Below are 20815 nucleotides of genomic sequence, written 5' to 3'. Positions count from 1 at the left end.
GTCTCTCTCTGTGTCGGTATTCGGGTCTATCTATAGTGTAACACCACTTTTTAGCGTGCACATATATATTTATATTTAGGTGCAGAGAAGGGTATGGAATTACTCCCTGAGCAGAAGGATGGAGGGAGGAGGTTTATGAATGGTAATTCTGCATTTTAGCTGGCAAAGCCACTCTTGTGGTTATTTCTGCCACCTGGCACCTGACGTTGTTCACTGAGACAGCGAGTCAGGCAAACTCAAGGATACGGGGAATCTGGTTAAATGGCGGATTTCCAGGGCCTGCCCCAGACTCACACACATCTCTTGCCATCTCGACTTTCCCCATCTCTGGCGCCCGCAGTGGTGGTGGCAGTACCAGGATGCTGCTGACTCGTGTGTGGTCCCTCCAGGCCTCAGTTTCCCCACATATAAAAGGGGGGTGGGGGTTAGACTGTGCAATGACTCTCCTGTCTGCTACCCATGGAACATCTGGGGAAGTGTGGAGCCAGCTTTGATCGCCTCCGGGGCCGGGGGGAAGTGACTTGCCCGGGATCCCACAGCTGACAAGCGGCAGTGTTTGGATTCCAACCCAGGAATGTCTGAATTCTAAGTCTGCACTCTCCCGGGCTGCCCCTCTTTAAAAAGCCACCCCCAGGCCTTGCTCTGGTGCTTCAAGACACTGGGACATTTATTTTCTCTCTTCCACCCTTCATGGTCACTCCACTTTTGACCACAGATTATTCAGAAAGTTGGGGCTGTCACTCTGAGGTCATCTGACACTGGAGTCTGATGTTCTTTAAGCATCCTGCAACGTTCAGATCCTGACCCCGAGTTTCCAGAACCATCTTCAGGTTGTTAACCTGCCTCTTCCCCACCAGGATCCTAAAAAGAATCCTCCTAAAATCCACCTGGGTCATAAGTTGTGGCCAGGAGGGTTGCTACAGGCAGTGTTTGGGGGATGGGGACCAAAGGAGGTCCCCTTGGGGCTGGTGCAGGGACAGACAGAGTCATGTCTGATGGGGTGAGGGGTGTCCCATGTCCCATGGGAGTGTGTGTGTGTGTCTGTCTGTGCACTAATGAGGGCAGTCGTGGCCGCACTAAGGGTGTTTGGGCAGCAGGACACGACACTGAATGTGTGTCTATCGCTGTGTGCAGTGTGCGTCCGACTGTGCATGAACAGGTATGAGCGACAGCATGTGCATCTGTGTGTGTGTGCACATCTGTGTTCACGGCAATGTGAGTGCCGATCCACCTGCTTGGACGTGTGGATGCCAGACTCTGAGACCGAGAGCGTGACCCCGCAGGCCTTGTTTAGCTGCACACAGTGGGTCTATGGGGGAACACTGGTGTGTGTGTCCACCTGCCTGGCTGGTCTCGTGCTGCTGGGCATCCGACTGTGGCTGTGCGCACCTGCGTGCGTCTGTAAATAGCCACGTGTTTGCGCGTCAGACCTCTGTAGGGTGAGTCTCACTGGGGGTGTGTGTGCACATGGAGACAAGAACCCCAGGGGCTATCTCTGGGTTGCCTGGCAACCAGTTTGCAGAAAGGAGGGCTCCCCTTTCCTAGCGGAGGACGAAGCTGAGCTCCGGCCCCACCTCCCACCAGCCTGGCTCAATGCCACTAGGGGTTCGACATTTCCCAACTATCCCCCAAACAGCCGGCACCTAGGTTCTAACAAAAATGCCTACTTCCCCAGCGCTAGGGGAAATACACCACATGAAAAGAGAGTAACCAGAGGGCTGGGGCCGTCTGCTGCAGTCCCGCCCAGACGGAGTCTCTCCCCAGGACGCCGAGAGCACTGGGGACCCTCACATCTGGGGCCCACAGCCAGGGTCGCTGCTGGTGTCTGTCGGGTTGGTTGTACCATAGTGGATCTCACATTCGTGTGGCCTCTGAGCAGCAGTGTGTGTGTCTGACGGTGGGCATGTGAGAGCTCAAGTGAGCCCAAGGTAGTCTTAAGGGTCCCCTGCCATTAGGGGTCACCCTTGCGTCCTCTGCGGACATGCAATCCAGAAATTAGGCGCTGGGGGCATCCCTCAGGGGCCCTGAGCGCATGTGCTCTGCACCTGGTCGACCTTGGCCAAGTGCCCTGCTCTCTCCCCTCCTTCCAGCTGGGCACCCATCTCTCAGGCTCAGTCTGCTGACGGGCCACATTAGCATGTGTCTCCAGATGGCCTTGAAGGGACCCACCCTGACCCAGAGTCCCAGGAGAGCCCTTCCAGCCTGGTATCACACAAGAAGGCTGTGGCACTTCCCTGGACAGACAGGTTCAGGATGAGCTGTCCTGGCCAAAGAACAGAAGACACGAGTTCCAATCCTGACTCTTCTCCCTTCTGGAACTCAGCATCTTCAGCTGTAAAATGGGCATCTCCTCCCCCCCGCCCACCCTCCACAGCACCCACTGGCAGCTCTACCCTTTCTTGTCTATGACCATAAGCAAGTTTCCTCTCATTTCAGAGCCTCAGTGTTCTCATCTCTAAAATGAGGGCATGAATATTGGGTGGGTCATTCAGAGATGGACATCAATGAGGCTTGTGAGCTGTGGGTACCGAGAAAGGGGCAGTCAGAGCTCTATTCCCTTGCCAGCTGTCCTTAGAGAAGGAGAGAGGCATGTGGGATGCCTAGGCTGGCGTTTCTCCATGTGATTTCCTCCAGCCTGCCCGGCCATCAGGAGGCCAGACTGCAAGAGTGGGAAGAGGGCAGAAGACTTTGTAGATGGGCTCTGCGGAGACTGGTCTCCCTTTGACATTTAAGCATCTGCTAATGAGTCCCTGACTCTCCCAGCTTAGAGAGGAGGGTTAAACTGAATGCCCTGAATATCAAATAAGGTGAGGTTTTCAGAGTCCTTAAAGGGCCAGAGACAGATCAGAAGCTACCACTGTGTCTCTCTTTAGGCAAGGTGCGTGCTGGGGGTGTGGGTGGGAGGGTGACAGGTCAGGAAGTCAGTTCCAGGAGCAGTTAATCTCCTGGATGGAGGGCCTTCCTGATGTCTGGTGGAAAGGGTGGGGAACCTTCGGAGCCGGAGGGGAATGGTTTAGCTCGACTCCCAGCGATTTGGGGAGTGCTTGGGAGGCCAGTGCTCTCTGCAGGTGGCTCTCCACTATGTCTTGGTGATCTGGACACAGAATAGACATGGTGGCCAAGACATTCAATCTTCCCACTTCCCTCATTCCCCGCATGTGCAATATGGGTCAGCTGGTTCTCCCCTCCAGTGTGTGAGAGGATCTTTTATCTCATACGTCAGAAAATGAAAGGGAAATAGCCAGTAGCTCCCTCGACCTTCCAGACACTCTGCTGTGGTATCAAGAATTTTGGATTTGCACAGCAGTGAAAAGATGCTTTCTTGTTTGCCAAAATCTCTGGTGCCCAGTGGAAAGGGCACTGGCTTTAAGTCAGACAGACCTGGGTCGGCCACTTACTTAGCTGTGCACCTGTGGGCAGGTGTTTCCACTTCTCTGAGCCTCAGTGTTTCCCATCTGTAAATGGGGACCATCATGACTACCCTGCACGGTTGGGGGGGAGTCCACGGGATGGCACTTATAACAGAGCCTGAGGCTTAACTGGCAGTCAGTGCACGGCACGTCCTGTTCCTTTGCCTGTCACTTGCCCACCATCTGCGGAGGATGGCTAGAGCCTGCGGGATACATGCTGTCAGTGCCATCAACATGCGGCCCCTGGCACTCGCCACCCCAGAGTAGGCTGACAGTGGCCATGACTCTCCGCCCCAGGCCCTGTGGGGGACAGGCTGGACCTGCTAGGGAGTTAATCCCCCCAGGAGCTGCACTCAGCCAATGATGGTGGGACTTGGAGAATAAACACAGCAACTTCCTGCTCCTCGGGCGACATGCCTCTGCAGTGTGTCCTGTGCCATCTCCCAGGGATTCCCCAGGGGCATTAAGCTTCAGTGTCCCCAGTAGTGACCTGCTTTGTCAGGGACCCTGGCCTGGCTTCCTTTATTTCCCCATTCCCCTCCTCCACTCCCCTGCAGGTGCATCCCGGCAACATCTCCCAAGGCAACCAAGGCTCGCACCCCTGCATTTGGGGGGAACCCAGCTTAAAACATCTTGAATCTTTGAGCACTTTTAATTCACAAGGAAAATCCTGCACAGAGTTCAGGGACACGGCTTTTCACACTCATAGTCCGTGTGAATGGCACTCCCTGGAGTTGTGACTGGCCACAGCAGCGACCCTGAATGGCATCTTCCTAATGGGCGACCCTTACTAAATAATAGCAACAGTGGAACAATGGTAATAATGATACCGGTTTACCTTATATCATTAGTGCTATGCGGTACACATATGATATCTCAATTAATCCTCACAACAACCTATGAGGCAGACAATGCTATCGTCCTGTTTTATAGAGGAGACCCTGAAACTTCTCAGCAAGATTCAGCCACTTTTCCAGGTCACACAGCAGAGTTGAGATTTGACCCCCGTCTTGTTTGGCACCGTATCCTAGTTTCCTGCCTCTCCCCTGCTCTGCAGGAGGCCTGCCCAATTCTAACATGTTGGGCTCCGCACACCCCCATGCCAGCTACCCAGATTTCCCAGAAACCCTCTCAGGCCCCACAGGAGGAGGCCAAGGATTGCAAAAGCCCATGCCCCACATTCTGACAATGTCAGCTCTTCACTGCCCGGCCAGCTGGGATGGTGCCTGACCTCAGCAGCATGGGCTTTTTACTAGCAAGAGGCAAGCAGACCAACTGTTCATCAACTCTCTTTGCTGGGGGCAGAAGAAGAACGGCCTGGAACCAGCTGCAAGTGTCTCTGAAGTCCTATCATCTCTTTGTTCTAGAGCTTCACAAAAATGAGGTAAATGTCACCAGGCATCAGCTCAGAAGCAGGCGTGGAAGAGTTCTCCTTGGTTTGAAAGGAGCCACCACCCCCTGGGTAATTAGGCCAAGCTCTACTGCACGAAGGATGCTGGTGAGGAGGAAAGGCGGTGAGCTGGAAGCTGTTAACAGCTACCTAGCTACCTAGAATCACAGAGACTGAATTACACAAAGAGCCTAACTGTCCAAGGAGAATTCAAACCAGCTATTTTTAGACATTACCAAAGGCTCCTGCGGGCTGTTGGAAATTCAGATAGCTTGAATTGGGTGCTTCTCAGACTGAGTTGGGGGGTTTTCATTAGGAAGAAGGGAGCGTCACATCTCCTCCGTAACAGGCACTGTGCTATGTGCTTTCTAGACTTGATGTCACCTGGTGGTCTCAGAAATTCTGAAAGGTTCGATTTGTCCCCATTTTATAGATGAGGCGCCTAAAGCTTAGAAAGAGCAAGTGGCCTGGCCAAAAAGTCAATGCAGCAAATAAGTGGGAGAGCTGAGATAGAAACAATGTATGCCTGTTTCCAAAACCTACATTGCACCCAACATTTTTCTGCCCAAAGAATCGGATTTGGCTTAGGGTAGAAGAGCAAACCAATTCTCCCCCATCATGATACGGAAAGAGAAAATTTTTCTATCCCCCCTTGGCCCTACATAGAAGAACTTATAAAGTCCTGTATGACTTATAAAATTTAGGGCTCCCAGACTTATGTCAAAGGCCTGGCAAAGAAGGAAGTAGACAAGGTCCATCCAAGGAAGTGTGACTTTCCCTTGGTCATCTGGGGCTTTCTCCAGAAGAATTGGTTGCACTGCAGCGTCAGTGAGTAGAAAGCACCAACACTGCACACAGTTCTCCTTCTATTACTTTCTGAAGACTAAAAACGGCCAGAACTAACAAGAGTGCACAAAATCCACCGTGTACATTGTGAACCATAAAATCAAGTGTCTGTTTTTTCAGTGATAATGTAAGCTTCCTAATGCCTTCACCAAGGTAGAAGGGGGTGGGGAGAACAAGAGGGGGAAAGTGCAGAGCCCTGAGAGAGGCTGGTTTGCAGTCATCGGGGTTTGGGCCAGTGCTTAAGGATGGTCAGCACCACGGACAGCTACTCATGTAGCTCCGGGAGTTGTTCTGATGAACCTTGCAATCCAGATCTTACAAGTATCCTTCAGGCAGATGAAATTCCTTATGACATCCTCTCAAGCCATAATGTTCTCAAATCACCAGCACGTCTCTCCCCCCTGGGAGGAGAGCTACACTCACGGACACATTTAGCAAACCGCTGTGAAAAATGTAATCTGACCAAGAGGGAAGTCCACTTCTTGGTTCTTTTGTAACAAGGGCAAAGAGTCCACCTATCTGAGAGTCTGTGACAAGGCAGAATAGCAGGGTGCCAGCAGACAGTTGCTCTGCTCACCTTTTAATGCTCTCGCTATTGTAGGAGCTCCGTGGCCTCAGAAACTCGTAGGCTGGCTCCCAACCCGAGCTGGCCACGCCCACCAGAGTGGTGCCTGGGCGCTAATAGGCCTCCTTTGGATCTCCCCAGTCATTAAGAGTTCTGTGCGACTGCTCAGGGAAACACAATTAGGACACAGTGTTTATACCAACTAATGACTCTACAGATGAAATCTGGTTTCTGGGCATACCTGTTTCCTGGAGTGTTTGCTCATTTCTCTCGCCTGATGTAATATATGCTCGGGTTGTGTGCTGGGGACTTGGAAGGCATCTCTTTCTGATTTATGTGTGTATAAAGTAGATCCCAGGCATGGGAAGCTGAAGATGCCAGTGATTCAGAGCAGAGACATTGGAGATTCCACGTTGCTTAGAGTCAGAAAACAAGGCAGAAGGCAGGATCAGGGTTCAGGGAAGGAAGGAGTTAAGCTACAGCCAAGGGATTCCTCCAACAGTCAGAAGAGGGGGTCGTGAGCCCAGTTCAAGAGGTCAGGATGTCCACAACACTATAATGAGTGAGCACCCAAACTTGGAATCAGAGATCCATGTTCCAGCCTATGCTTAGTCTCTAAGAGGCACTGTGGCCTTGGAAAAACCACGCCTGCCAATTGTTTTCTGAAATAGCCTCCACCCTTTTGAACACTCTATTCCCTTTGCCTAGTTTTTCTCTGACCCCTTGGCAACTTATCTTGAGTCTGAATATCCTTCCCTTCTCCACCAGGCAAAATCCTACACATCTTTCAAGGTGCTCATCAAATGCCCCCTCCTCTGTGGAGCCCCACCCCCGGAGCTGTTCAATTTAGCGACTCCTGCTCCCTGGGCCTCAGTTTCTATAAGTGTAAAATGGGGGACATCAGTGAGAATGGCGCTTCCAACATGGCACTCAACACATGAGCTTTGCTGACTCTGGGCTTTTGCTCGTGGGTTAGAATACATGGCTCTCCCTTTCACCCAGAATCTCCTAGGAATGAAGTTCAGCTCAAAAGCTGCTCCCTTGGCTACTGAAAACATAGTCCCTGCAGTCCTCTGCACGTACCCGCCATGGCTGAGCCAATCCCACCGCATGGTGAGTTCCTTGAGGACAGGCGTTGTGCTTTACTCACCACAGAGCCTCTGCCTGCCTCGTCCACGTGGGAGCTCATCGAGTGTTTTGGTTTAATGAATGGTCCCACTGCTCTCTCTGTATACTGTGTTGCCAACTGAGAGCTCACTGAGAGCCTCAATTTGACACCTCCTCCACCATCTGTCTCCTTAACCAAGCCACCTCCACTCTAGTCTCAGCTATAGAAGACTTGAGGTTAATACGGCTGAGATTTTCTTTTAGGGTCTCCAGCTGAAGGTGCCCAAGCTTCACACTTGCACAGTGGTGATTCAGAACAACTATAGCGGACTCAGAGAATCCAGGACTCCACTCTGAGTAGCCGTGAATGTGCTTCTACTCTTGGACGTAGTACAAAGATGCCTTTCTTAGATGGTGCAAAACACCACCCAGGATAATTCTGCTACCACAGAGGTGGGCAGGGGAGGAGTGTAGCAGTGTGTGTGTGTGTCTGTGTGTGTGTGTGTGAGAGAGAGAGAGAGAGAGAGAAAGAGAGAGAGAGAATGTCCAGGTTATCCAATCAATCTGAGCATTAACCAAAAGGAGGTCTGGCTAATGCCCGGCTCATGACATAACACAATCATGTTATTCTTGTTCTCTATCTCAGCTTCATCCACCAGGACATGTTAGTGGCAGCAGCTTCCCCCTCAAATACCCCTGACTTTAAAGACATCACTTCAGATGGTCCAAGCATCACCACCAAAATAACATAAACATTAGCACGAAGGGGATCAGTTGTGAGGATGATGAATCTGCCACCAAGTTAAAAACTCATTGCAGTAACAGCCAAACCAGAAACGCACTGTGCGCACATTGCCTGGCCTGGATTTCACACACCACCTCTGTCCTCTGAGGCCTTCAGGACCTGAACCAAGGTGAGTACGGGGAAGGAGACAGCACAGTCCATTTGCAGAAATGAGCCAGTTTGCAAATTGGTGGCGTGCTCAACCCTATTGCAAAGCTTGAACAGAACTTCAAAAATATGGGATTTCAAATGCTGAACTCACTATCAAGCAAACCAACAATAAATTTTTATGAACAATGAAATTCACACGGAAGAGTCCTTTCTCTGCAAACAGATAGGTGTCAACTTTCCACCAAGTTCACCCAGGTGGGCAAGGACTACATTCTGGGCAAGATCTGCTGAGGTCTAAGTTCTCCTTATTCAAAGTGGGGTCCGTGGAGCAGCAGCCTGGCATCACAGGGAGCTCCCCAGAAATGCAGAATCCCACTGGACCGGATAAGTCAGAATCTGCATTTTAACGAGATCTCCTGGGGGAGTTTTAGGCACATTCAAATTTGGGAAACACTGGCCAAAAGGTTACACAAGCAGCTGTGGGCTCTGTTCCTGCCTCTGGACTCCAGAAAGGTCAGCCTCCCATCTTTCACCAAACCCATTAGCTCTGGTCATAGGTCTTAAGGTCGTCTGGAATTAGATGGTGTGACCCTGGACTGGTTGGGGATGATTAATAATAGTAATCACCTGAAAAGGCTGTATGGAAAATAAATGAAGTCAGGTCTGTAACTGGCTTAGCACAGTGCAAGGCACATAGCAGATTCTTGATAAATAGTTATTAGTTGTTATTAAATACTCCTTGCTACTCCCCAAGAGGGGGCGATGATGTGACAATGAGAAGACAAAGAGGGGACAATATCCACAGAAGAGGAGCCAACTCCCGTCCTCTTATTCATGCCCTTGTTCTCTTGGTTTGGAAACTGGAGAGTTTTTTCCAACAAGACTGGAACAGAAGCACAAGTAAGCCTGGAGGAATTCTCTCCACGAAAGCATCAAAGGCTCTGGAGTTGGTTTACAAGCTATGGGACATTAAGACTCAGTTTTCTTATCTGTAAAATGGGAATAAGTAAATAACAGTGTCCATTTCAAGGGTCATTGTGAAGATTAGTGTGCTATTCTATGTGAGGCATCGGGAAGAGCCCAGAGTGTTTGCTGTTGTCATTGTCACTGTTGTCATTACGATCATCATCATCTTTGTGGTTAGAGACAAGCTCTCTGAGAAAATCAGGAAGGACAGGCTGAGTCCAGGCTCCAGTGCAGTTTCAGAGGGAAGAAGGCTGGTGAGGATGAGGAGGGTGCTGCTGGTAGCGGGGGCAGCTCAGGAAGGGAGGGCACGTGTGGACGTTTCAAGGAGCCGGAGCAAAGGGCTCTGCAAGCACTGGGGTGGGAGGCAAGGCTGGGGCAGGATGGCGCTGGCCCTGGGGTGATGGGGAGCCACGGACGGTGCAGGGCAGACATGCGGGGACTCCCGGTGCTGGGTGGGCGAGGGCCGCGGCCCAGGGCAAGCAGCAGAGGGGGCGGGGCAGACTCACGTACACCTGCGGGCCGACTCCTGCGCCAGCTGCAGCCGGTAGACGGAGAGGCGGTTGGCGCCGCCGCACACGCTGCCCCGCTCGCCCTTGCACTCCATGTCGCACTCGGCCTCGCTCACGTTGGTCGCCTGGATCTTGTGGCCACAGTAGCACTCAGCGCCAAACTCCAGCCCGGCGTACAGGTAACCCCTGGGGGAGGCTGCCGTCAAGCAGGGCAGCTGCCACCGTGGAGACCCCAGGGACAGGGAGACTCAACGTGGAGACCGGGGGGACGGGTGGCTCTGGGGACTGGGAGATCCCAGGGGAAATGGGGACACTGCTGATGGGAGAGGGGGGCAATGGGGAGACCCCAGGGGACCCACCCCACATGGAGACCTGGCAGATAGGGGCCTTCAGGAGACAGGCAGACCCCAAGGGAATGAGGAGACCCGGGGACAGATCACAGGAAGACCCTGGAAGGGGGACATGTTCTAATCAAAAACATCATCTTCTTAGACTGGAAAACATTGTCTGAACAGGTGAGTATTTCTATATTCTATACTGAGAAACCATCAGATGCTCCCACCTCACCCTTCACATGGGCATCTTACAAGCCTCACACTTACAGTCTCACCTGTGTGCACACGCACACCCAATCGTGCATTTCCAAGTTGTGTGCAATTCCTCACAATCTTGCACACTCTCAACACAGTGTTGCATGTTCAACGATGCAATCAGACACCTGCACACGGAAGCTCAATTCTAGACCCTTGCACACATATGCACAAAGACTTGTGCACACACACACAGCCACTATTATTTAAAGATCATCCTGTATTGGCATTAAGCTCACAAGCATAACCAGCTGACCCTGCACACTGTACACGACAAACTCCCTCCTAGGCACAATCTCACACAATTGCACAATCACAAACTCCCACAGACCAGCTCCTGAACAATCCTGCTCAGCTGCATGCGTGTGTGTGTGTTCACACATGTACACACACACACACACACACACACCCTTTCCCTGTGGTCACGTGCTCACCCTCCAACACACCCTCCCACCCTCCCTTGGCAAGGCCAAGAATACCACAGGCAGGAACCTGAGAGGGAAGGGTCCCAAATGAACGAGTCTGGGATGCTGGGGCCCTACCGTTCAGCACAGTTGTCCTGGCAACGGAAGATGGTCATCTTCTTGTAGTCGAAAAAGGACACTCCTCGGAGGGCTCGGCTCTGGGTGTCGTCCAGGTAGCAGCCGATGTACTTGGCTTTGGGGAAAGGAAAAAGTCAGATGTGGCTGGGGACCAAGGTAAAAGGATTACAGGAGGAAGCTCAGTGTGTCTCTGGCTACGTGGACTCGTTGACCTTTTGGTATCAATTCCTTGCTCTGGGCAGAAACAAGAGACTGAAAATCACGTGCCTTGGCAGAACCTGGTCCGAACAGGGCAGCGGTAAGGCCGTGGATCCCAGATGCCAACAGAGAGGAAGGGACCCTTCTGCAGACAGTGCCATAGCCAAGCTGTTGGGGACTCCTGGTGATACCTGGGCACCCAGGAACCCAAACCAAGGCCAGTCCCTAGACACCAAACACAACTTCCCATTTCCTACAGGATGAGACGGACCCATATTAACACAGCTCTAAAGAAAAGGCTTAATATTTGGCAACATGTTACCATTTCCACAAGCTGCCTTAAGATATTTACTTTTCCCTGGAAAGCACACCGGACTTGGGTATATCTCCAGGTCTAGACCCTCATTTCACGTCAGTTACTTCCTAGCCTAGTAAGTTTAGGCCCATTAACCTCCGAGAGACCCAATTTTATTTGTAGTGAGGATGAAAACACAAATCCAGTGAGGTTAAGGTGGAATGATTTGTGTAAAGGTTTCTTCCCTAGTGCCTTGCATGTAATAGGCACCAAATTAAGGTGAGTAGATTAAGAAACTGGCCATTCACCACGCTGTGTGAAGGACTTCGCCGTCTGCCTCCATTGTGGGCCAAGGTGAATGCTTCTATTCAAAGGAAAATTGTACATGACGTAAAACAACCATCCAATTACAAACCATACGCTTAGTGTTCTTAAAGTAGTAAACATGTTCCTGTACTTCATGGCAAATACTAACTCTCATACACAAACATAGCACTTTACAGTTTAGAAAGTATTTTCCTATATGTTCTTAAAATTTTTATTACTATTAATATTTGGACATGAACTTTAGTAAGTGCTTAACACATACTGTCTCACTGAATCCTTGCAATGAGCCTATGAGAGTATTATTCCCATTTATACGGAAGAGAAAAAGGCCCAGAGACGTTAAGTCACTGGCTCAAGGTAACACAGCTCGTGCATGTGGAGTCAGAATTGGACCCAGGCAATCTGGCTTCAAAGCCCATGTTCTGAACTGCTTGAGTCTTGAATCAACTGGTCACAGAACAAAGATTTAAATGCAGTTCTATGGGACCCCCAAAGCAGTAACTGGAGTTTGGACTGAGGATCCAGCCCACCATTGGAATTGAACGGCCCTTGTAGGGAATGAGTGAAGAAAATACTAAAAATGCTACTTAATCGCTTCCCTGGCTAGGCTGCTGTCTGGTTTAAACTGTGGGCTTCTTCCCTGCCCCCGACTTGCGGAACGCAGGTCTAGGAGAGGATGTGGGCTCATTACCAAGCGATCGTGCCCCTCAACGCGGCTCTGCTAAGTGCAGTATTTGTCAGCCCCGCTGGAGACGTTCCTCGACCTGATCACCTCGAATTTCTTTCATAAGACAGAGGTGATTTGCTCGACTAAGAACAGTCCATCTTTAAAAGAAACATCGCCTCCCAGGAGCAGGTACATCAGACAGTGACAGCTCCGGAGAAGCCCGTGTCTTGTCTTTGTGCTTGTTCAACAACGTGTGCCCCTCCTGTCACAGACGGAGGCGCAGCCCCTTGGTCCAGGGCGTGGGTGCTGTTCACACCCGAGCTGGGCGGGGGCTTCATGCTAAACAGCTCAGTCGCTCACTAGAGGGCTGAGTGTCCGAGGATGCTTTGTAGGATGGGGGAGGAGAAAAAAAGAGGGAGTTGGAGAGAGGGAAAGTAGGCAGAAAAGAAAGGAGGAGGAAGGGAGGGAGGGTTGAGAGGGGAGGGAGGCAGGGAGAGGGAACAGAAGGAGAGTGGAGTCTACGCAGGAGAACACGCTACGCATGAGGCTGGACCAGCAGAGAGGAGAGTTAGAGGAAGAAACTTCCACTGGCTCCTTTTAAAAATCCTGCCCAGCAGAGCCGTATCTGGGGTGTGGTGACAAGACACAGTGCCTTTTCTTCTTTAGCTTAAGCTGGGTCAGGTTGGCTGGCTGCGCCTTGCCACCAGGGAGTCACTGACTAATATGGTGATACCCAGGCTGAGTAACGTGCCCGTGTCCACCCAGCAATGAGGGTCTCGGACCAAACCCAAGCCTGTCTGTTCAAAGGTGTCTCCTCCCGTATGCCACACTGAGTCCAGGCTTGGGAGGGGGTATCTCCATCCTCCCCAGAGAGACCACCCAGGAGGAGGATGGGAGAGGGAGGGGTCCCTGGGAGAAGACCTTGGATTTGACCATAGGTCCGTCTTCCCCAACGCCTGGGCTTTTAAATGGTGCACTTTCCCTTCCTCACCTCCCACCAGACCAGGCACCAGGCTGACATGTCCCACATAACAGGGGCTCCAAGACTTGTTGAATGAACAAATGACCCTCTGTTTCCTTCCCTGTCAGCAGGAAGGAAAAGAAGATACATGGTCCTTCATTTATGCTTTGGAGAACATGGGCGTGTTACCCATCATGGCCTGATTCATGGGCTGAGCTCCATGGACCAGGATATAAATATTGAGTCAGTTTCCTCCCTGTCCTGGGCGAGATCTGGTGACCCTTTCCCCACCGACCTTCAGTGCAGGCTGCATCCGACACGACCACCGCTCCTGTCCCTGGAGTTTGGTCACCCTGCTGGGCTCATCAGCGTGGTGACTGTCAGCCCACTAAACTCCCCTCCAGCCACCTCCTCAGGGGCCCACTGTCCCATCCGCCACAGTGGCAGAATCTCTCGGAGACGGGAGGTCAGGGATGTAAAGCAGGGACAAAATCACAGGCCACTGGAGGGGGGATTAATGGCCGTGTTCATACACTCTATCAACTCGTCTCCGTGGTGATGCAAACATTGCTGAAATGGCAAAGTCGCCCCAGCTGGCCTAATTTATCTGAAGCACAGAAACCAGCATCTGAAAAAACTTCTCCTGGTGGTGTTTTATTTTCCTTTTTTCTTTACTCTTCTTTTTTCTTTGCTCCAATTAATCTTTTCATAAAACTTTGCTCTCTTCGATAAAGGTGATTTGTTAAAAGGGTAGCTGAACATGAACTAACTTGTATGTCTCTTATTTGCGGTTTGTGAACAGAGTCCCAAACGGGAGGCCTCGCGACCTACTGCAGTCGACCCGATCTGGGTTCAAACCCCACGCATGATGCTGCAGCAGCTTCAGAATATTACTCAAGCTCTCAAAGGTACAGTTCGCCCAACTGAAAAGTGGGAACAAAAATCCTACTAGCGGTGTTATGAGTTGAAAAAAATGATATACTGAAGTCGTAACCCCCAGTGCCTTAGAAGGTGGGCTTATTTGAAATAGGGTCACTGCAGATGTAATTAAGTTCTAAGTCCAAACTGGAGTAGGGTGGGCCTCAATCCATTTTGACTGGTGTGCTTATAAGCAGATGGCCACAGGACGCCACAGAGACACAAGGAGGATGCAACCGGGAGATGGAAGCAGAGACTGGGGTCATGCAACTGCAGGCCAGAGATGCCAAGGACGGCTGGTGACACCAGAAGCTAGGACAGCATGGGACAGATTCTCCCCTAGAACCTTCAAGAGCGCACGGCCCTGCCAACACCTTGGCTTCAGATTTCTGCCTTCTAGAACTGTGAGAGAACAGATATCTGTTGTTTTTTTGTTTTGTTTTGTTTTGTTTTGTTTTGAGACAGAGTCTCGCTCTGTTGCCCGGCCTAGAGTGAGTGCCGTGGCGTCAGCCTAGCTCACAGCAACCTCAAACTCCTGAGCTCAAGGGATCCTCCTGTCTCAGCCTCCCGAGTAGCTGGGACTACAGGCATGCGCCACCATGCCTGGCTAATTTTTTCTATATATATTTTTAGTTGGCCAGATAATTTCTTTCTATTTTTAGTAGAGACGGGGTCTCGCTCTTGCTCAGGTTGGTCTCAAACTCCTGACCTCGAGTGATCCACCCACCTCAGCCTCCCAGAGTGCTAGGATTACAGGCATGAGCCACCGCGCCCGGCCGATATCTGTTGTTTTAAGCCACTCAGTCTGTGGTACTTGGTAACAGCAGCCACAGGAAACTATTCATCATACAAAGGGTATTGTCAAGATTGACATGAGTAAGATCAATCGATGCGTTGAGTCTAGCACAGGGCCCGGCACAGAGTGGGGACACACGAAACAGTTACTCTGCTCCTGCGGACCCGGCGCCACCATGGAAGGTGGTCCCTCTGGCTGGCCACCCCAGGGCTGTCTGGGCTTCCTTGTGCCGGGGACGGAATTTCCTGCTATACCTAGACTTCCCGGAGCACCACGCGCTTTGGTCAAGGCCTACGGGTCCTACTGACTCAGCTCACCCACCTCCTGCCCGGGAAGCTGTGACACCCTCCCCAGGACCGAATGCCACCCCTACCCCCACCTTTGGCTTACCCCACCATAACACTTTTCTAAACAATTTCCTAAGAACCGTCCATTATTTTTTTCAAATTAGAAGTCATTTTGGCTCACGGGAGAATTTTTTATAAAATGAAAAAGTGAATGAAAATGAAAATAATGGGGCAAAGCAGGGTAGGACACGATACACACGAAATCTACGCCTTGGAAATCACGCAGAAGGGCACAGGCGGGAAGGTGACACTACACCAGCAGTGCCAGCGGCTGTCACTGGATGTGGGATTCTGGGTCATTTTTATCTTCACTTTCTCTTTTTTTTTTAATACATTCTAATTTTTCTACACTGAGCACGTGCAACTTTGATAATCAGGGAAAAAGTTATTTTTTTAAAAATATAATTTATCTTTTTATCTATCTGTCTTCCCCTAAGAGGCTGCAAATGTTCCTCAGAGGGAAAAGCTATGCTTCACTCATTCCTGTGTCTCCCCCTCCCAGCACAGGCTGGGCACATAGTAGGCACGCGGCAAATACGGAATGAATGAGTGAGTGAATGAATGGAGTTGGGATTATATATTTTAAGAAAGATATTAATAGGATAGCTCAGTGGTTAAGAATAAGGGCTTTGGGCTCACATCGAATCCGGCTGGAGTCTGCGCTGCCTCTTCACAGCTGTGTGACATTGAGCAATTAGTTCAACCTCTCTGAGCCTCCGATTCTTCATCTATGAAATGAGGCTCAATAATCTGTACCCGATATGAAGCTGAAAGGAGAGAATGGACGCACAGTCCCTGACACAGAGCAGACCCTCCACCTGCTACCATTGCACCTTCGGCTGGAGCGGATGGGGCGTGGGCGTCCCTGCTTTCTCTTCCAGAAACGCAGACGAAATCTCATGACCTCTTTCACGCCCCACCCAAGCCTCTCTGTAATCCGAGGCACACAGACAACAGCACAGGCTTTCAAATCAATCTGGGTTTGGCTCCTGGCTCTGCCCCAGACTAGCTGTGTGACCTTAGAAAAGTCACATCACCTCTATGTGCCTCTGTTTTCTCCTGCAAAATATTGTATTAATAAAAATAGCTGGTACATATCAAGTGTTTACCCTGTGCCTGACTCTGTGAAAGTGTGTTCCGTACCCTGAGAAATGAGGTGATGTCATGATTAAGACTCAAACCACCGGGGTTCAAATAGTGGTTCACTCCCTCCCCCAGCTGGGTAACCTTTGGCAAGTTACTCAACTTCTCTGTGCCTGAGTTTCCTCCCTGTAAAATGGAGTTAATAACAGTGTCTACCTTGTTGGATTGCCATGAAGATTATTCCATGGAGTGGATGTAAATTCTTAGAACAGTGCCTGGCACTTAGACCCACACACTCGATCTATCTTATGTAACCATCCTGACAGCTATCTGATGTTAAGTTCTTTTTATCCCCAAGGGGAAACTGAGTCTCAGAGAGGCAAAGTGATCTGCCCAAGGCTACGCAGACAGCAAGTTGCAGAACTGGGATTCAGGCCCTGGTTTGGCTGATGGAAGCACAGGCTGTGTGAGGAGGAGGACCTAGCGGGGTGACTGGCACATGGTAGGTGCCAGTTGCACCCGGGAATTCAGACTCCCTGCCCAGCCCCAGCCCAGCTGGGTGCAGCTGCTCCCCTCCCTGTCTTGGCCCGTGGTGGGCTCTGAACCCTCTGCAGCGTAAGCCCCGCATCACTGCATCAAACAGCTCTTTCCAGCTTCCGAGAAAACCGAATGAGTTTAGCGTCAGGTCAGAGAAGCGTCTCATTTTGATTAGCGTTAATCTAATATGTTGTCTTTCCTCACTGAACTCTGAATAAGTTAATCAAGGACAGGCTGGATTTGTGTTTTCTTAATAACACTGCCTGATTCCAAAGGCTGCCTGCTAAGAGCCCCAGACTTGGGGCTACTTTCTTATTTTCTCTTCCTTCTCTCTTTGCATTTTGTAAAATATATAAGATTGCTGGGCTGCCAGTGTATGGGTGGGTGGGGGGCAATTAGCGTGGTATAGAGAAATGCTCACAAGCTTCAGAATTAAACAGACTTTGTTTTAAACCTCAGTTCCCCCACTAGCTACCTATGTAACCCGGGGTAAGTGATTTGTCTCTGAGTCTCAGATTTACCATCTGTGAAATGTGATAACAAAATTCTCTAACTTATTGAACTGCGATAATTAAATAAGGCAATAAAACACGCATAACATGGTCTAGCCCATAGTGATCATTCAATAGATATTAGCTGTTACTACTACTAAACATGACAGCAACTATTAAGTGACCTATTATTACGAGCCAGAAGATGTGGTAAGCACTTCACATATTTCATTTTATTCAAATAATATTATGCAAAGCAAATAGAACAGTGGCTGGTGTGAAGCAGGTGCTCAAGAAATGCTAATGATTACTACCAGTAGTAGCGACAGCAATGTTTCATTCTCACAATAAATGGGGCGTGTTGTTGGTGTTGTATGTATCAACTGCACCACAAGGAATTGACATTCTATCAAGGGACCTGGACAAGCATAGGCAATTGCTATTCATATAAGAGCCATGACAGGGAACGCAGAGGAAGAGCACTTGATCATTCCTGGAGGGGGATCAGGGACAATTTCCTGGAGGTGCGCAAAGCTGGGACATGGAGGAACAGAGAGCTGACCCTGCAGAGGGACAGTCACCCGTTCATTTATTCATCCAGTCACTCCCCCATTCAACAAGTAGCTGTTGGGCACCATCTTTGTGTCAGGTGCTGTCCCAGGTGCTGACGGAACAGAGACAAGCAGGACAGGCAACAGCCTCCCCCTCCTGGAGCAGACAGTCTAGTAGGGGAGACAGACTATAAACAAAGAAGCAAACACATTAGCAAGATGCTTTCAGGTGGTGATAAGTGCTGTGACTTAAAGCTGGGGAATGTGGTTGTGACTGGGTAGGAAGTAGGGCCACTTGAGTTAGGGCACTCTTGGGAAGGCCTCTATGGGAAGGTGAGGTTTGACTGAAGATTCGAAGGTAGGGAAGAAGGGAGCCATGCAAAGATCTTGGGGGAGAGCATCCGAGACTGCATATACAGAGATCCTGAGGTAGGCACAGGCTTGGTGTGTTCCATGGACAGCAAGAAGGACAGTGGGGTGGAGTGTGTGAAGGGGGTGGGGAAAGTTACGAGACCAGGTTGGAGCGGTGGGCCGTGGGAGGAGTCTGAAATTTGTCCTAGGCATGATGGGGGCATATCCTAAGCTGTAGGCTTGTGGGAACTTGGGCTTTCAGAGGCCCAGATGGAGTCTGGAGTGGCTACAGTGAGACAGGGTTTGATGAGGCGGAAAGGCAGAGAGAGAAGGCACATCACGATTTCTCCATGAGTGCAGCCACCACACCCCACCTATGCCTAAAAGACGGGTCCCTTCCCCAGGTAGCTCCGAATAGCACTTCCTGAGCACCTCTAAGCACCTACTCTGTGCCTGGCCTTGTGCTAGGTGCTTCCGTGACTGCCGTCTCATTGAACTCTCAGGAGCAGCCTGGGAGAGATCGTTATCCCCATTTTACAGATTTCAAAACTGAGGCGTGAGAAGGTGAAGCCATTTGCCTGGGCCACGTGGCTGGTTGGGGCAGAGCTGCAATATGAATCTAAGTTCCCCGATCCATTCTGTCACCTCCAATCTTCTCCTTCACCTCCCTATGAACACTGGGTTCTTGAGGTGGCAGAAGTGTAGGGAATTCCTGATGGTGGGAAGGTAGGGGCTTCTGGATGGTTCCTAAGCCAGGCAGGTGTGGGATTGGGGCAGGGGAACGTGGTATAGGCCAAGTCCCTTCTGTTAAGTCCCCCCCTGCTTCCCTTCGTGGTGGGAGAAGGGGTCTTCTGCGAGTTGAACACAAAGGTTAATGAACTTTTCGCTCTGCCTTGATTGGAGGTTTATTCTCCCAAACCATCTGGCCCAGATCTCTGAAATCTCATTTTATTCATCTCATGAACTGCGGGGGCTGTGGGTTCCTCCCTAGCGTGCTGGTCCGATAGGCAGCTGCCAGGGGACTCTGGGAGACAGTCTTAGCCACGTGCTTGGGACAGGTGGATCCGAATTTAAACTCCAGCCCTGCCACCTACCAGCTGTGTGGCCTTGAGCAAGTGCCTTCACTTCTGCAAGCCTCAGTTTCCATGTCTGTTAACTGGGCACAGGATCATAGAGGCCTTGTTCAATCCCATGAAGCGTAGCGAAAATCAAATCAAAGAAAAGCCCTGTTTGACTGTAAAAGGCTGAGAAAATGCAATGAAATACGTCCAGGACAATGAGGTCCCTTAAGAACCATCACCAAGGGATCTGGCATGGTGGACTGAGAGGCAGTTTGGTGGAACAGAAGCTCTGCTGCTTAGTAACTATGTAATCTTGGACTCTCGGTGCCTCAGTTTCCTCATCTTTAAAATGGGAATAATGACACCTACCAAACATCGTTGCACTAATAATTCTATGTATGTAAAGTGCTTGGATTAGCACCTGGTACATAATAAGTACTCAGTAAATGCTGGCTGATTTAATTTCCACGTATATTTAACAAGGACTGATAAAGGCTGCAGAGGAGGGTCAGACTTTGGCCTCTGACAGACATGGGGTTCAAATCCAGACCTGCCTATGGACAAGCTGTGTGACCTTGGGCGAGCTACTTAACCTCTCTGAGCTTCAATTTCCTCCTCTGTGCAATGCGGATGAAACTGAAACCTACTCTCTGTCTATAGCTGTAGCTTTATGACAGCTGGTTCCTGGTGAATGCTGAAAACTGACAGCTATCATCATCATCACCTCCCTTCTCGGGAGCCCCCTCCATGTCTGGGTGTCCACAGCTCCTACCTCGTTCTTCCTCCTTCTCCCGGACGACCCTCCCCTTGAGGGCGCGGCTCCAGGCTCCACCGTAGTCGCCCAGCTTGGCTCTGTCATTGCCATCCTTGCCCTTGAACCAGGGTCCGTACCTGCGGGCGATGCTCGAGGCTTCGCCTGCGTCCCGGAAGCCTCTGCCCAGATGCAAGTCGCCCAGTAAGGGCAGCTCAGCGCCCTCGGCTGGGCCCCCTGCAGCGGGGTTGGCCTGATTCTGGGAGACGGCAGGCTGGCCCACGAAGCCAGAGTGCAGGAAGACGAGGCTCCCGGCCGTCAGGTAGAGTGCCAGGAAGGTAAAGAAGCGCACAGGTTTCCGGCGGAAGTACCGCTGGAATTTGAACCAGAGCTTGGCCATAGCAGGATCATTCCGGACTGGCTCGCTGGGGCTTGGCTGGGGGGCTCAGGAGGGGACGGAGGGGGCTTGGTTTCCCAAGCTTCCCTTAGGGACAGAACCCCTGGGGGTCCTCGGTCTTATTCCTTCTGCAGAGGTGATTGCCAAGGCCACAGTCCCGCAAGTCCAGCGCTTGGCTGAGGCCAAGAGAAAAAAGGACAGCTCTTACCGGCCCTCCCAAAGTCAAGGTGAGCTTCTTTGGGCCAAAAAAGGGGTTTCGAGGCT

The 20815-nt window shown here is 50.8% G+C and overlaps 1 protein-coding gene across 1 annotated transcript in view; it reads right to left on the bottom strand.

Annotated features, from left to right (window-relative positions):
• The window catches only part of WSCD2 (WSC domain containing 2), a 40460-nt gene extending 19906 nt beyond the window's left edge, over positions 1-20554 (bottom strand). The window contains exons 1-3 of the mRNA XM_069497388.1: positions 20176-20554; positions 10821-10935; positions 9690-9874 (exon numbers count right to left, since the gene is read on the bottom strand). Coding sequence (XP_069353489.1) covers positions 9690-9874; positions 10821-10935; positions 20176-20554 — 679 coding nt within the window. The remainder of the gene's footprint in view (positions 1-9689; positions 9875-10820; positions 10936-20175) is intronic.
• Positions 20555-20815: the final 261 nt, after the last annotated feature.

The sequence above is a fragment of the Eulemur rufifrons genome, chromosome 21 (genome assembly GCF_041146395.1).
Source record: "Eulemur rufifrons isolate Redbay chromosome 21, OSU_ERuf_1, whole genome shotgun sequence".
Taxonomy (NCBI): domain Eukaryota; kingdom Metazoa; phylum Chordata; class Mammalia; order Primates; family Lemuridae; genus Eulemur; species Eulemur rufifrons.
This window is presented reverse-complemented; position numbering and strand designations above follow the sequence as displayed.